This window comes from Leucopleurus acutus, assembly GCF_964270905.1.
Source record: "Leucopleurus acutus genome assembly, chromosome: 21".
Classification (NCBI taxonomy): domain Eukaryota; kingdom Metazoa; phylum Chordata; class Mammalia; order Artiodactyla; family Delphinidae; genus Leucopleurus; species Leucopleurus acutus.
In genome coordinates, this window is record NC_139163.1 from 5623911 (window position 1) to 5640147 (window position 16237).

The 16237-nt window shown below is 38.5% G+C and overlaps 1 protein-coding gene across 1 annotated transcript in view; it reads right to left on the reverse strand.

Annotated features, from left to right (window-relative positions):
- Nucleotides 1–16237, reverse strand: part of WDR17 (WD repeat domain 17) — a 76920-nt gene that overhangs the window by 7432 nt on the left and 53251 nt on the right. The window contains exons 18-25 of the mRNA XM_082863666.1: nucleotides 15264–15419; nucleotides 12485–12549; nucleotides 9728–9860; nucleotides 9176–9267; nucleotides 7773–7872; nucleotides 6800–6936; nucleotides 2820–2976; nucleotides 113–254 (exon numbers count right to left, since the gene is read on the reverse strand). Coding sequence (XP_082719792.1) covers nucleotides 113–254; nucleotides 2820–2976; nucleotides 6800–6936; nucleotides 7773–7872; nucleotides 9176–9267; nucleotides 9728–9860; nucleotides 12485–12549; nucleotides 15264–15419 — 982 coding nt within the window. The remainder of the gene's footprint in view (nucleotides 1–112; nucleotides 255–2819; nucleotides 2977–6799; nucleotides 6937–7772; nucleotides 7873–9175; nucleotides 9268–9727; nucleotides 9861–12484; nucleotides 12550–15263; nucleotides 15420–16237) is intronic.

Below are 16237 nucleotides of genomic sequence, written 5' to 3' on the forward strand. Positions count from 1 at the left end.
CCTCTTTAAATTCAGGACAGCTAGTGCTTGGTTTTAATCCTTTTTATCGATATGAATGAAAATACCAAATAAAAGAGTAGATTTTAAATTATACTACCAACTGAACACGTACCTTTGATGAAGTCAATACCAATAGGAAGGGCTTTCTCAGGTTCTTGACTTAACAAGTAATACTTTATAGTTTCAAATATATTGCCATCGGCATGGGCTGTCGCAGCTAATTGCATACATTCTTCTACTGTGGGTAGCTTGCACTAGAAAATAATTGGTTTGATGACACTGTTACTAAAATTTATAGGGATAAAAGCAATAGTATTAAGTGCTAAATGTTTCCAATATGCCTCCTTATTAAAGTTGCTGAGAACAGATGTAAATGAAATAATTTGTACTAAAAGCATACACTTATGGGAATATCTTTAAGATCTAATAACAATAAATAGGGTATTACCTAATGAGTCAGTAGTTTTAATCACACAAATACCTAATAAAAGAGGTGAAAGTAGGGCTTCCCTGGTGGCGCAGTGGTTGAGAGTCCGCCTGCCGATGCAGGGGACGCGGGTTCGTGCCCCGGTCCGGGAAGATCCCACATGCCGCGGAACGGCTGGGCCCGTGAGCCATGGCCGCTGAGCCTGCGCGTCCGGAGCCTGTGCTCCGCAATGGGAGAGGCCACAACAGTGAGAGGCCCGCATATCGCAAAAAAAAAAAAAAAAAAAAAAAAAGAAGCTACAAAAAAAAAAAAAAAAAAAAACCCAAAGAGGTGGAAGTAAATTTGTCCTGATTGTGATACTAGAATTAGTACCTGCAAATGTAATTGAGCAGGAAACGCTGAAATTAGTTACTTTAGAACAAATATACTGACCAGTCTCAAAAACTACATTAAATGTAGAAAACATAAAAGGTGCATGCTTACGTGTTCTCTACACAGTGATTTACTTTCACTTGGCCTTGAGACAAAGCAACTTTATTTCGAGTAGGACAAGCTCTCAACGTTTTTAGCTTTGACATTCCGAAATGCCACAAAGTGGAGATCTGAGTCTATGAATTCATTACTGTAAAATGAAAAGCAACACTCCCAATCTTTTCAAATAATGTTTTTTTCTGTTAAAACTGAGAGTCTACTCCACCTTCATGTAAGTTTTTCTGCTTTCATTACGTAGACAGGAATTAAGTTATAAATTAGTAACTTAATAACTCAAATCAATATTTTAACTTAAGTTATGAATTCATTTTAGATAAAATTCTGACTTGTTCATGATATTTGCAGTTTAGGTGTTAAAGTTTGTTGGTTTGTTTCTAAGCAACACAGGCATAGTTTACTGCTGTCTTACTAGTCTTTGGCAACCGCTGAGACAGAGCTTCCGCCGCAAAAAATATTTTGTGCTGTGACCGCAGATGATGTGGTTCATCCACAGTTAGGTCATCTGTCTCCTCTCCTTGGAGATTTGTCACTCTATTTCCTTCTCACTATTTTTTACACCCCCGTAAGTTACTAAAATGGTTTATTCAATTTGTTTATTCCACAGCTTCATATTTTCCGTTGTTTAAAATTTAAGTAAACTGAATATTTTAGATCCCTCAAACTCTCTCAAAAAAATTACAACAAACTAAACTAAAAGAGCTCTCATGTATGTGACATTTCATATTGTTTCCCCATCTTTATTCATTGAATGCCAGTTATTTACTGAGCAACTACTATGTGCTAGGAACTGTGCCTGGTTAGAAAGAAAAAAGTTTCTTCACTTTGCTATATGCTCTGAGAGTAGAGAGAATTAGCAAATGGTTCCCACTGAAATTTCATTCTGACACATAATATGATAAGAAGAGTAGGTTGATCATTCCTGTAATTCTTATCCTATCTTAAAATTCCAAAAGCTATATGACTTAATATTTAAATATAATTTTTAGGGGAGTTCCCTGATGGCCTAGTGGTTAGGATTCTGGGCTTTCACTACCATGGCCCGGGTTCAGTCCCTGGTTGGTGAGCTGAGATCCCACAAGCCACGTGGCACAGCCAAAATATACTGTAATTAATACAATCTCCCTATTGTTGAACATTTTGATTGCTTTTGTATGTAATCTTGGTATATAAATTCCTGTATTCGTAATGGAGCATTTTTAAAAAGCACTTTAGAATAAGCATGCCAATTTTATTAGACTTCACTGATTCTTTTAAAGATCTTAAACTGCCTATTTTTAAAGTTAGCATACATGTACCTTAAGATGCAAAGTGGAAAGGGCTTGGGATGTGAAGTTACAAACGTTGAAGTTCTCACCCCACCGTTAACTAGTTAAAAGTTCCGGGCTTCCCTGGTGGCGCAGTGGTTGAGAGTCCGCCTGCCGATGCAGGGGACACGGGTTCGTGCCCCAGTCCGGGAAGATCCCACATGCCGCGGAGCGGCTGGGCCCGTGAGCCATGGCCGCTGAGCCTGCGCGTCCGGAGGCTGTGCTCCACAACGGGAGAGGCCACAACAGTGAGAGGCCCGCGTACCGCAAAAAAAAAAAAAAAAAAAAAAAGTTCCTTACCTTCTCTGAGTTCACTTTCTTTATAAATTAGGAACAGTATCCCCTGCTTTTCAGGGTTTCATGAGAATTAAGTAACAGATAGATAACAGATGTGAAAATTTAGAACAGTTCCAAACGTATAGTAGAAACTCAATAAACGTTCTTCCTTATTGTTATAATTTTTGTTGTATTTATGAGGGGATTCTGACGGGACCGTATATTCATTTCTCTGTGTGCATCACTATTTGACCAAACCTAAAGCGAATGAAATCACAGCACTGCATTCCAAAGTAGAATACTTAATATCGTCAGCATACCTTCTCATGAAGATCATTTATCTCTTCGATACACCCCGGGTAGAAAGCACAGAGTTTTACTAACTGTAGTTCGCTGTCAGGAGTCATCAGGAGAAGATCAACGGCCAAATTCCTATTCACATAACAAAAGGGGAAACTTCCATGAGGAAGAAAAAGCCTAAAAATAACATTTTAGAACTATTTCAAAGGAAGAAGACTCATTACACCTCCCTTGCTTTTCTATTTACATAAACAGTACTAATTTCCTACTTAGTTATGAAACTCCTCTAAATGTAGATTACAGAAACCAGAGGACGTGAAGAAAAAACGTATTATGAAATTCCTAAATACTGAGCCCTTATATACTTACAATTAATTTTGTTATTATAGAATAATTCTCTAACCAAACTAAGTAGTATGAGACGTGTTCTTTGGAGCGAATTATAAGGCAGACTCTGTGAAAGCTAATTCTCATCAACTTTTGCTACACTTGCCAACAATGGACAACAGTATTTTCCAGCGCATTAAAACTAATGGATATTTAGATATTTTAAGTTTAGATGTATGGGTATTCTGCATATTTCTTAAACTTTAGGTGGAAATCAAAGACAGAAATGTGGTTTCCCGATTTGCTTTCTAAAGATTTAATCAATGAAATAGATCATTTTGAAATCAGACATTTAAAAAATGTGTGGACTTTCACAGCTTTACATTAAAATATTTTGTATAAAACCATTTTTAAAAATCAGGAGGTGAGGAGGTTTTGGTTTCACGCCTCCTAAGAGAGAAATCACTAATTTTTAATGGCTTACGATATTATTATTCAATTTTCAAGAAAATGATAGACATTCCGCATGACTTTAGAATAGACAGTATTCCAAATGTGAAGTTACCACGGCTGTGCTGTGGACTCTGAGTACAGCCCCCTCCACCTTCTCTGTGCAGCCTTCAGTAAAATCTAAATTGGTCATTCAAGTGAATAAATTATTTTAGAAAATATTAGGGAGAGGTTTCATCAGAATACACTGAGCAAAGAACAGGAATAGGGATAATTTGTACGTGTCAAATTCTCTATAATCATTGGGCAAGTAAATCTTTGAGTGTTCTTACAGGTTCCAAATTAGAGTAATTCATCTGTTCTTGATAAAAAGTATGACTTTATGTTTTCTGATACTAACATTTAATAGCAGTTTTTAATGTCCATGAGAATATAGAAATTATCATTTGCTTTTATAGTGTTTTAAAAAGCTGTGCTAAAATTCTACTTTAACGTCTATGAACTACAGACAAAAGTCTGACTTTCTTATCCTAGAATCATATCCTGACACAGAGAAATTTACAGCAATTCTAGCTAATTTTATTTACTTTTTAGGCTAGTTCACTGTTTATTGAAAATTCAGTATGCCAGTAGGGGAAAATGTGTGTCTATATTTCTATATACTGATATAGACCAGCGAAATGATCCAAACTCTTAAATTTCACTACAGAACAGGCATCTTAATTTGCTTAGTTGAGTTAATTATTGTTTTATTGTAGAAAGCCACAGTTCATTTTTTACACAGGTTTCAAGTATAAAATCATGAGTGATTTTGTACCTAGGTTATAGAAACTGTTCTCCTTACTTTGTAGTTAGGTTTTATATAAACTATATAAATGAACTGGCATTCTGCAAAGCAATGAACCAAAAACAGTTAGTGATCATTTCTTAGTAAAGAGTTGGTATTCTAAAAACAAATATGTGAATTTTTAATTGAAGATTTTAATAAAACTCGATAATACCTGTATCCAGTGGATGGAAAGCTAAAAAGAAAATAAATTTGAATACCGTGAATAGGCAATGACAACCAAGGAAAAGCAAACTTTTACCAGTGACTGTAAAAAAAAAAACACGAAGTGTTCTCGGTTTATAAAATTACATTAGGATTAGATTTCACTCGGAAAAAAAAAGCCAGATGCATGTATTTCAGCGTTTGAACTTTATCCTGGTTTCTGGTGCACAAACCTATGGCTATATTAAGAAAGGACTCTTGGAGGGAGTTAAAAGGAAGGAGAAGTTTGTTTTATATTAAAAGCAATAAGACATAGAGTCAGGTGGAAGATTTTGAAACCTCTTTAAAATTTAATATCCATGTTTCGCTACTTTTTTACCTTTACTTTAGTAATCACATTGTATTTGAATTAGATGATGACTTTTAGCACAGCGTCAGTCAGTCACCTTTGTGGGTTAAGTAGTGTGAGTTAGACCTCGTGCTTTCGGTTGGGTCTGAGCCAACGACCATAGTTCTTGAGAGACAGAACTGGGTCCTCTCGAGGGATGGCCTGCGTTAGGTACACTTAAGTCTGAGACTGATGGTGGAGCACCACTCCATTCTGATGGGGGAGGGAGCTCTTACATCACTGTAAGATATGGGTAAAAATTAGAATAACTCTGAGATTCCCGAATCTCTCTGAAGCCCCCAGATCCAACAGGAAAGGAGTCCGGGAAGCACTGCTCTTTTTCTGACTCAGCCCTGGATGAGGGGGCGGTGTAGTGTGACAGCTGCCATAGACTGAATGTTTGTGTCCCCCAAAAGCCCTATGTTGACATCTAACCCCCAGCGGGATGGTATTAGGAGGTGGGGTCTTTGGGAGGTTATAGGGACATGAGGGAAGAGCCGCGATGAATGGGATTTAGTACCCCGATAAAAGGGGTCACAGGGAGCTCCCTCACCCCTTCCACCACGTGAGCACAGCAAAAACGCAGCCAGTTACGAAACAGGAAGCCAGCTCCCATCAGACACCGAATGTGCCAGTTTATCTTGAACTTCTCACTCTCCAGAACCATGAAGAATACATTTCTCCTGTGTATCAGCCACCCAGTCTGTAGCATTTTGTTACAGCAGCCCCAGCTGACTAAGACAGTAGCTAGGAGTGCAAACACTGGAGCCGGTTTATGTAGCTTTGAGTCCTGGCACGACCAATTACTGAGACCAGAGGCAAATCAACATCTACCGCATAGTTCTGAGTGAACTGTTGCATGTTGCACGTAAGTGCTTACGACGGTGCACGGCGCACAGTGAGCGGTAAGGAAGTGTTAGCTAGCGATGACGATGATTCTCATCTGTAGTGTTCAACAGTGGCGTCTGTATAGCTCCATCGTAAGAGTGGGGGCCTGTGTGCAGGGAGTGTAGAGTGGGGAGACGTGAAAGTCCTCATAAACAAGCTTATGTAGAAATTTCCCAAGGTTCTACGTGAGAAGACAGAGGTCTAAAATCATCTTTATTCAACAAACACGTGAGTGACAGCACCATCTCCTTCCTCCACGATGAAGGACTGTCTGCCCTGAGAAGTGAGGAAGAATTGCTGTGAGCTGGAGCTCCAGGTCCCCCGGGGACTCTCCCGGGTCTGCCTCTTACAGCACAGCCCAAGTTTGTTCCAAGTGTCCGGCTATACCATCTTTATTATTACTCTCCCTTAGAAAAGTGACTTTATTTTCTAAACCTCAAACTAAGACCCAAGATCTGACAAGAATGAGTGTAGACATGCAGAATTTAAAAAGTGGGAATGTTGGGCTTCCCTGGTGGTGCAGTGGTTGAGAGTCCGCCTGCCGATGCAGGGGACACGGGTTCGTGCCCCAGCCCCAGAAGATCCCACATGCCGCGGAGCGGCTGGGCCCGTGAGCCATAGCCACTGAGCCTGCGCGTCCGGAGCCTGTGCTCCGCAATGGGAAGTGGGAATGCGTGGTCCTGATAATCTTAAGAAGTGCATATTTACTGTCCCATGGTGCTTTATGTGTTTGAAATATTACACGTTACAACTGGGCTACTTTAGAATAAGTGATGGCAGATTTCGCTACATAGCCACGGTAGTTCTCACTCTTAATTCATGCTCACATCTTATCTTTATCTAAAAGGGAGCTCCTATATTCTCCCAACACACATCTTATCAAGAGCAACTTACCACATTCAAAAAATGCTTCCATCACTAGGAAACTATTCTTTGACTTTAGAAATGCTCACCACGTTGGAATCATCATGCACTTTCTCGCCAGCAGCTCGAGGGCATAGTGGGTTGCGGGTCCTGCCAGCTCTCCAAGCACTGTGCCCACACAGACTGCCAACTCCAGCTCGTTTCCGCGAATCAGGTACGCCATAGCCAGCTTGCTCAATGAGAAAAGAATTCCTTCAGTTTCATAGATGCTGGGCAGCCTCATCATTCCCCTACTGCATCTCATGAAGCAGATAAAGTTGTATTAACCTATAATCGATTATTCTTATAAAATACCGAGTGTAACATTTGTCTACAGTACTTCTGTCAGGGCAACTACGGTTTTCAGATGGAAAACCCCTGATAAAGGGACACAGAGCACATTTTATAGGGTCAGAATTTAAGAGTTTCGAGCCTTTGCTCACATTTTTGTAATTAATAACAGTCTCTCTGCAGTATCCGCAACATGTCCTTCAGTCCCTCTATCAGAAAAAAAAGTAAATTCGTAAACTCTTCCTCGATACTGTACAATGACTATCAATTATCCCTTAAGGCCAACATAGCTAAGGATACACGCAAAATAGAACCCACATCTTTACTTAATGGTTTCCTATTACATTAGAAGCTCAAATGAAAAATACCTCAAAAACATAACTTGCGAAGCATATACTAAAGTATCTATAAAAATAACTGCTTTCAAAAGTCAGGTATTCTGAGTCCAAGTCCAGTGACTCTTCCCTTTACCACACTCCTGCTTCTCATATATGATGAAATACTTAAAGTAAGGTTTTGACAAATATGTCTCTTGTAATAAAAATAAATAAATAGGTAAATAAAAAGATCTCATAGCCTGTACAGTTTATCTGTGTTTATTGGGCACGTCATCGCTCAGGCTTGGAAAGCATGCAAAAACCAGATCTTACATAGAAAGTCACCGTATTATTCCCCCTCAAACATCATGACGTATCTTAAGAGCTTTTCATTCACATGAGCCACTTTGAAATGTACCTCGATATTATCCACAGCGAGGTGGCAACACGCAGCTAGGACTGCCCGGCCATCCTGAAAATACCATTCCGCCAGCTCTCTGCAGGCTTCCTGCAGGAGTCTAGGAAGAAAAAGTGTACGTACTGGATATAAACACAAGGACTCCATCATAAGAGTGAACTGATGCCTTTTTATAACAAGCTGCTTAAGGGATCCAACAAGATTTAATTTTAGATCCTTGGTATAGGTAGAAAGCCTGATTTGGGGGGAAAATCAGGAAAGCAGTCTTTCTTAGCAGATGAGCTGATAAGGCTACCTGCTCTCCCCTGCAATTTTTCTTCTTTTCAGAAGAAAAGCCAAATTTTCAGAATTTCCCATCCTACATCGAATAATTTATGCCTCAGCTATAGGGGCAGTTAACCTTAGAAGAATTACAGGTTGAACAGAAACTTTTCAAGATTTAGGTGATGACTGGAACAGGGGTGGTGTAATGTTAGATCTTTAAAATGCCAAGTTTAGAAATGGCAGAGAATAACAGCAAAAAACCAGGAAGAAATGCGTTAGGCCCAACACATTATTTGCCTAACATTTTGTGATCATTTTTACTTGTCAAGTGTCCCAAAAGTTTAAATATCCTATTTCCTAGGGCCATGATAGGAGCTAAGAGAAGACGCAGAGGAAGGTAGATTACTGGACTTGAAAAAGGTCAAAAGGCTGGAGAATCCTAATTTCTATTTCTTTTAAAAACGTTAGTATTTGGATTTCATTTTTTTTTAATTTTTAAAAACATTTGTATTGGAGTACAGTTGGTTTACAATGTTGTGCTACTTTCTGCTGTACAGCAAAGTGAATCAATTACACATATACATATATTCACTCTTTTTTAGATTCTTTTCCCATAGAGGTTATTACAGAGTATTGAGTAGAGTTCCCTGTGCTCTACAGCAGGTCTTTATTAGTTATCTGTTTTATATATAGTAGTGTGTATATGTCAAGAGACCTAGATGTTGTTCCAGATGCTAATACCAGGGTGTCATGGATTTTGAGTGATGTCAGGGAGATGTTATCCACACTGAGTCTAGGGTGAAACATTAATAAACAGCACATCTTACTTTTACTGCCTCTCCTCCCCAGCAGGTTTGATCAGATTTTAAGGATTTAGGTGCTTTATATGCAATTTCTGTACTGAAATGCAGTTTTTGCTTTTCTGGAAGCTACATAAGACGTGTGGCGGCTGTGTCTATGTGCCTGACATTTCCCTCCTCGTCTAGGGACGGATGCTGTGACGGAACATGACTGTGGTGAGAAATGCAGTTGAGGACACGAGACAGACAAGTCCTCTGCGTGCCAAGAAGGATGAACTGCCTTAAAGGGAAACCAGCCACAAAAAAGTATTGATCCCCAACAAAGAATGAATCGCTCACTCGTTAAAGTCTTCCTTGTAGATATCATCAGAATAAGAAGATCCTTTAGGTGTTGAAACATGGAAGGTTTGCATATTTCCCTCACAAGCAGCCTGGAATTTAATGCAATCTTTAGTTAATCTGTAGCTAACTGCTGATAATGGACCGATTTCAGAATATTCTTTTGAACAAAGTATATTTAAATGATGTTTGAAATTTATACTACGATTTGGAGATAGGCTTAGAATTAAAAAAAAACCAAAAAAACCAACCCATGAACTCTGTTGTATCAACAGGAAGCTTCAAGTGAATGATTACTAGAGTTGCTCAAGTGTATACAACATTCAGCAGCGTAGAAAAGGCCAGAGTTCAGAGATGCCTGCATGTTTAAAGATCTAAAATAGGTTCAGTGTGGCCAGAGCAAAGAGAGGGTGACTGAAATGTCCAAGAAAGAAGGTCAGGAGGTGGGCAGAAGCCAAGCCATGTACAACTCTGTCCATCACGTGAACATGACCTTCCCCCTCCCACACGCCCCTCCCAGTGTGTCCAGCCCGTGTCGTTACGTGTTTGTACCTGTGCAACAAGCAGAGCTTCTTTCAGCTGACCTCGTGACATAAAAAAATGGACTAATTTTTTCACATCGCCAGTGGCTATGCAGTATGGAATGACATCATCCTTATCTTCCTGGATCAGCTGATCAGCTCTCCTAATAAAATAACAACAAAGCTTTTTTTTATATAACATAGTAATTTCAAGGTTCTCAGTTTGACTGAGATTCTCTGAAGTCTCTAAAATTTGCATCAGAATCCACAAAGACCTAGATTTATAATCATATCACATAAGGAGGACAAAAGTTTCCTGAAATAGTAAACACTGTTAGTACTTGTTTCCCCTTAGGAAACTACAAATTTTCATATTTTAAAGGCAATGAACATTTCAGGTCTTAAAATTAATGTAGCTTAGCTATTAAAATAAGGAATATATCTTTCTGATAAGTTGTTACCTGGATATGTGTGATGGGACATCTACTCTCAATTGGATTAATTCATATGTGGGTGTCTACTTCACTAAAGACAGAGAATTTTAAGCGTTTTAGTGAGCACAGCGATTGGCGAGCCCCTGAATGCAAGTAGCCTAAGAATCATTAAAAAGGATAATTCAAGAAAATTTTATTTCACTGTTACTTATATTTAACAAACATGAAATTTATTTGTTTTGATTTTTTCCCTACTCACTGTCATAACTGGCTATATTTTTGCTGTGCTCATATGCTGGAAAGGGTTAAGGAGCTTTGCCCCAGGCAAGGTAGCTTAAAGAAAAATAATGTTCCCAATATGTGAGGGGGGAGCGGAGGCCTGATCTTGAAGATTATGAAGGATATACATGTGTCTCTGTCTCTCTACATCCATCACTGTCTGTCTGTCTGTCTCTGTTTCTCTTTTCCTGTTTTATGTCCCCATTACTTTCTCAGTGACCAACCTCGTTAATGCCACTCTTAACGTTCAATCTCAGTTTTACTGAGAACTAATCTGGTATATTTAATTTATGCTGGCACCTGCATTAAACTCCATTTCAATTGCCAACCTTTGGGTGGGTGCAGTAGACACTTTTTTATTTAATAATAAAACAACAATTTTATTGTTGTTTGCCTAGATCGCTGTTAACAGTCTCCAGTTCATGGGGTCATTGGCGTCTTCCCTAACAACCAGGCTTTCACCATCTGACCCTGATTTCCCTGTTACAGCTGTTTAGAAACAAGATTCTCTTCCTGGGCATTTAGAAATAGGACTGAGAGACTGCCGATCGATCTTTCTGAATGGCTGGATGCATAAAACATGAACTTAGGAGTTGCAGGGAGATGATTTTCTGGCCACCATGTGAACTAAGGAGCAGAGAAAATCAGGTGTTGGTTTTCAAAGATAAATGAAAAAGACTCTTGTTTCTTAGGTTGAAACAAAATTGTTTTGTGAAATAAATACCCTCTGCTAACCTGACTTTATTAAGGTTTCAGTGGGAGCAGTGACATTTACCATTGTGTAGTAATTGTACACACAACAGAAGACACATGAACTTAGAATTACTTTGGATTCTCAGAGCTTAGTCTAAGGAGCCTGCAGTCTGAGGGCTGGAGCTAGCTAATGCTTAACTGATTTGGGGAGAGTAGGTGCTGGGGAATGGTCCACTTTGCCACGGCTAATGCGTTAATCCTTCTGTATTTCATGCTTGGTCTCTGATTGATTTTATGGGTACACGTGAGTTACAGTTGAATTTTTTTTCTAAACCCTGTCCCGTGAAACGAAAACCAAACTTCATTTTTAATGCCAGAAGCAAGGTAATTACTCATTAAATAGTCCTCTATGGTAACTGGCACGTAGTGAGCGCTAAATACCTGTGGAACCAATGAATAGAACAGAAAGAGAGCAGTCTATGTTTCCCCCTCAAAAGATACGTGGTGGAAGCCCTAATCCACGGTACCTGTGAGTGTGACTTCATTTGCTGATATAATTAGTTAAGACGGGGTTGTACTGGATTAGGGTAAACTCTAAATCTGATATGACTGGTATCCTTATTAAAAAGGGGGAATTTGGACCCAGAGACGCACGGGGGATAATGCCACGTGAAGACTTAGCAGAGCCTGCAGTGCCAAGGGCTGTCGGTAACCACCAGAAGCCAGGGGGAGAGCACGGACCTGATTCCTTCTCAGAACCTCCAGCAGGAAGCAACACTGCTGACAACTTGATAGCCGGGAGAGAATACATTTCTGTTGTTCTAAGCACTCGGTTTGTGGTCCTTTCTTATGGCAGCCCTAGGAGACCAATACACCTCAGAAGAACTCTTGTTTGTTTATTACGTTCTAGAACAAGGACATCCGGTTAACCTTGTTCAGTGGTAAAACCCTCTTCATCATCAGAACTACCTTGTATACATGCAGAGGACACAGCAGGAATTAGTGTCCACAGAGAGAATTTCTGAGATTATTTATAGAATGACTATTTCACGAACTTTGCTAACCTTCAAGAAATCTTACCACTTATATTTCAATAGCAATACATTAACCAGTGAGTATGTTGACTGATCTGTCATTTCCTCCATCAACATGGGGGAATTTGCCTTCTACCACTGTTCTTATCAGATGTCAGCTCAAATATAAGAACGCCAAATGACTTATAACCGATTCATTTAATTTACCGTACCAGGAGACATAAAATTCAGTTATCATTTAAAACAACATAAAAGTAAAAAATCTCAAAGGCTACTAGCATACTTATATATTGCTTCTATTTTAACAAAATGTAAAACATCTGCTTGGACACAGACTCTCTGCCTCACCTCTGCATCAACTTCTTCCAGTATTTCACAGACACCCCTGGCGCAACTGACAAGGCTTTGTCCCACTAGAACAGGAGAAAAGAAAAGCAGAAACATACCCATTTTGATTGTACCGGCTAACTCTTAACAGACTTTTAAAAAAATGAACTCATATTTATAACACAAGTTTTTATTAGAGTGTTTGGATTTCCAGGCATATTTTTTGTATACTATCTCATGCATTCCCTAGGGTATAAGTATTACCATAGTTTAAAATAAAATAAGATATATAAATTCCCTGATTTAGCAGGGAAAATCCCAAGCCTACAGAGAAAGAAAGAGAGGTGGAGGGAAGGGGGGAGCAGAGAGAGAAAAAGAAAGGAGGTTGGGGGAAGGGGTAGTACATAAAGTATGTAGTTTGAAAAATATACTAACTCACCTTCCCACACAACACCAGAGTAATCTGGTCTATGGTATTCTATGTTCTCTTTTCAAAGTCATATATACACTGAAATTTTTATTTCACTGTTACTTGTATTTAACAAACACGGCATTTATTTCTATTTGTATTTTTTCCCTACTCATTGTCATAAATTTTATTTATTGTCATCTCTCCCTTTATAATTGATATTCCTGTCTTCATATTTTAAAAATTAGCCTACTACTAAAAGAAGCTCGCTGTTCAGTTAAGGCTGATTGTGACTGTTGTTTGAAGACACAGATTTCACTGAATTCAAGTCTAGAAGGGAACTGAGGAGAAAATATTCTGAAATATCACTACAAAAATCAAAACTTCATTTTAATTAAGGCTCTCCGAGACAGGCAAGTTCTACTGCAAATAAAGCTAGAAAATTGGTAATTAGCCTGAAAATAACAGGTTAGGAAATTTTTAACACTACATTGTTTATAATCATGTTTTTTGGGGGAAATTCGTCTTTATTATAGTAGGGATGAATGGAAGAAAGAAATTGAAATGTAGATTAAATTAACTTTAAAATCACCAAGCTCTTTCAATAAAAACATGTGTTGCAAGTGAAAAGAATAAATGTTTTCCTAATCTCATACTATCAATTTTACAGAAATAGAAGGTATTTGTAAGGCGGTGATCATGAACAATTATAAGGACACCTATATTTCTAAAGGGTTGCAAGCACAGTTTTTTGGATCATTAAGTCCATTGATGAAACTGCACAACAACAAAATTATTAGCTCCATAAGTAAATGCCTGATTAAATTATCTTGAATTAAATTGGAATTAAATATAATTTTAAATTATATACACCCAAATATATAACTCAGAAAGATAAAGAATTACACTGTTCTACCAAATTTATTTATTCTTTTTCTCCTTCACTTGATATTCTTTCTAGAAGTGCCCTGTTAAAGAAGTTACTTTTAAGTCATACCTTTATTTCTTCATAAGAAAAATTTCACACTGCTCCTAAGTTAAACATTTTTTTAGTTTGCAATTCCTTTTAAATAACATTTTTAAATGGTACACTTTATTATCATAGATCAAGGAGTAATTCATTGTTTTTCTCTAATGTATGGGGAGATACAAAGGTGAGCTAAATTTAATTTTGATACAGTTTAATGTAATGTTACTGCTTAGTTTTACTTCATATTATTTATAAGTATGCTTTTTTTTAAGTTAGTTTTTTTAATAGATCTTTATTGGAGTATAATTGCTTCACAATACTGTATTAGTTTCTGTTGTACAACAAAGTGAATCAGCCATTTGCATACATATATCCCCATATCCTCTCCCTCTTGAGTCTCCCTCCCGCCCCTCTAGGTGGTCACAAAGCACCGAGCTGATCTCCCTGTGCTCTGCGGCTGCTTCCCACTAGCTATTTTACATTTGGTAGTATATATACGTCAATGCTACTCTCACTTCGCCCCAGCTTCCACATCCCACCCCCGTGTCCTCAAGTCCATCTTCTATGTCTTTATTCTTGCCCTGCCACTAGGTTTGTCAGCACCATTTTTCTTTTAGAGTCCTAATATCATGCTTTGTAATTATAAAATTAATTAACCAAGAGCTTTTCAGAAATTATCAACCATGGAATGAGTCCACGTCATTCTAATCTTTTATTTTTCATGGGTAGGAGAATTTCTGTTGACCTAAAAGTACACATGCCAAAAAATGAAAGGCTCAATAAATCTTCCCAAACTGAATACTAATGTAATGAGCTCCCAGATCAAGGAACAGAAGCCCCTCCTCTCTTCTGCTCTATTTTAGTCACCACCCATTTCCCAAAGGAAACCACCATCCTGAATTTTAATAGAATGGATTCATCCAAACCTTTTTGGAAAACTCTGTTTTGTTGATTCAGTGCTCTCTAAAGATCAGAATGCGCCTTCACCAGCTGACCCTCAGAGGGGGTCAGTGTGGGGCTGACAAACAGTATTAGCAAGGGGAATTCACTGGGAGCAGATCAGCCAACATAGATTGTTTTAGGAATCCAAGACTAGAGTCGAGGACAGTGGTTCTCACAGGTTAGCTTGTTGGGAAGAGAAGCTGGAGGGCTTAGAAAGGCACCTGTCATTGGGCTCCATCCCCCGAGTTCCTGATTCGGTAGGTTTGGGTGGGAAATGCACGTCTGAGGAGTTCCCAGGCATGCTGATACTGCTAGCCGGGATCTCACTTGGATAGCTACTGCTCTGAGGTATACCCCTGGTATCAGATTGGCAGAGCACCAACCAGGCCTGGAAGAAGACAAGCTTGATATTTAGTATCTAACTGAGACTCGGGACACTGTGTGAGACTCCTTGGTTTTGCTTTAATAGCACATTTTACCTCTCCAAGTTCCACCATCAGCTCACAGTATCTCCGGATCTGTCCTAATCGCAAGTGTATTTCAGCAGCTTCCTTCAGTCTTTCCTCTTTAGTAGGGACGCCAATACCACCACCAAATTTCGACATCTTGATTGTGGTTAGTTCCTGGGCTTCAGACTGGTTAAGAAGAAAATGAAATGACCTAAATTCTGTTATGCAACAGTTAGTGATAACAGATCATTATAAAAGCATTATACAGACACATATTTTATAAGCATATCGCACTGGAAATATTAAATATTTTTTAAATCAATGCTTTTTATCTATAATATATAATACCTCTTTAAAAACAATATTTTGGTGTGGTGAAGAGTCGGGCTCGGGTATGCCTGGTGTGGGTGGGAAGAAGCTAAATCCCATTTTCCTTAAAACTCACCAGAAGTCCAGAGGCCAAAAGGCAGTGAGTGATAAAGTGGTATGTAACTGGTGAAAAAATATATAATAAATAAATAAATAAAAACTAAAAATTATTCTAATTGGTTTCTATACTATCAATAGGTAACTGTTACAGTCATTAGGTGTTTAGTTTGTGACTTAGAAGGTACTTCTTTATGAAAATAGCTGCTTCCTATCACCATCAAATCCACATCCCTGGCATGATTCTCTCCATGGTCTGACAATTAAATAGTCACCCACTGATACTTCATTGCAAATATAAAAGCTTTTTCTTCTTTCTGGTCTCAGGACTGGTTTACTGTTGGAACTGCATATCGCTTCATGTATAAGGTGACTAGTAGTTTTGTACTGAAATTCATTAAGGGATAAAATATGATCAGTTTTAATAAAATATATCCCAGAATACAGCCTAGTAGGACTCTGAGACAAAAATCAGAGTAGCCCATACATACAATCATCTGGTAAGAGTGTAAAGGTAAAGCATTTCAACGGCTTTCCAGGTGACCTTTGAAGAATTTCACGAGATTCAACCTATGAAA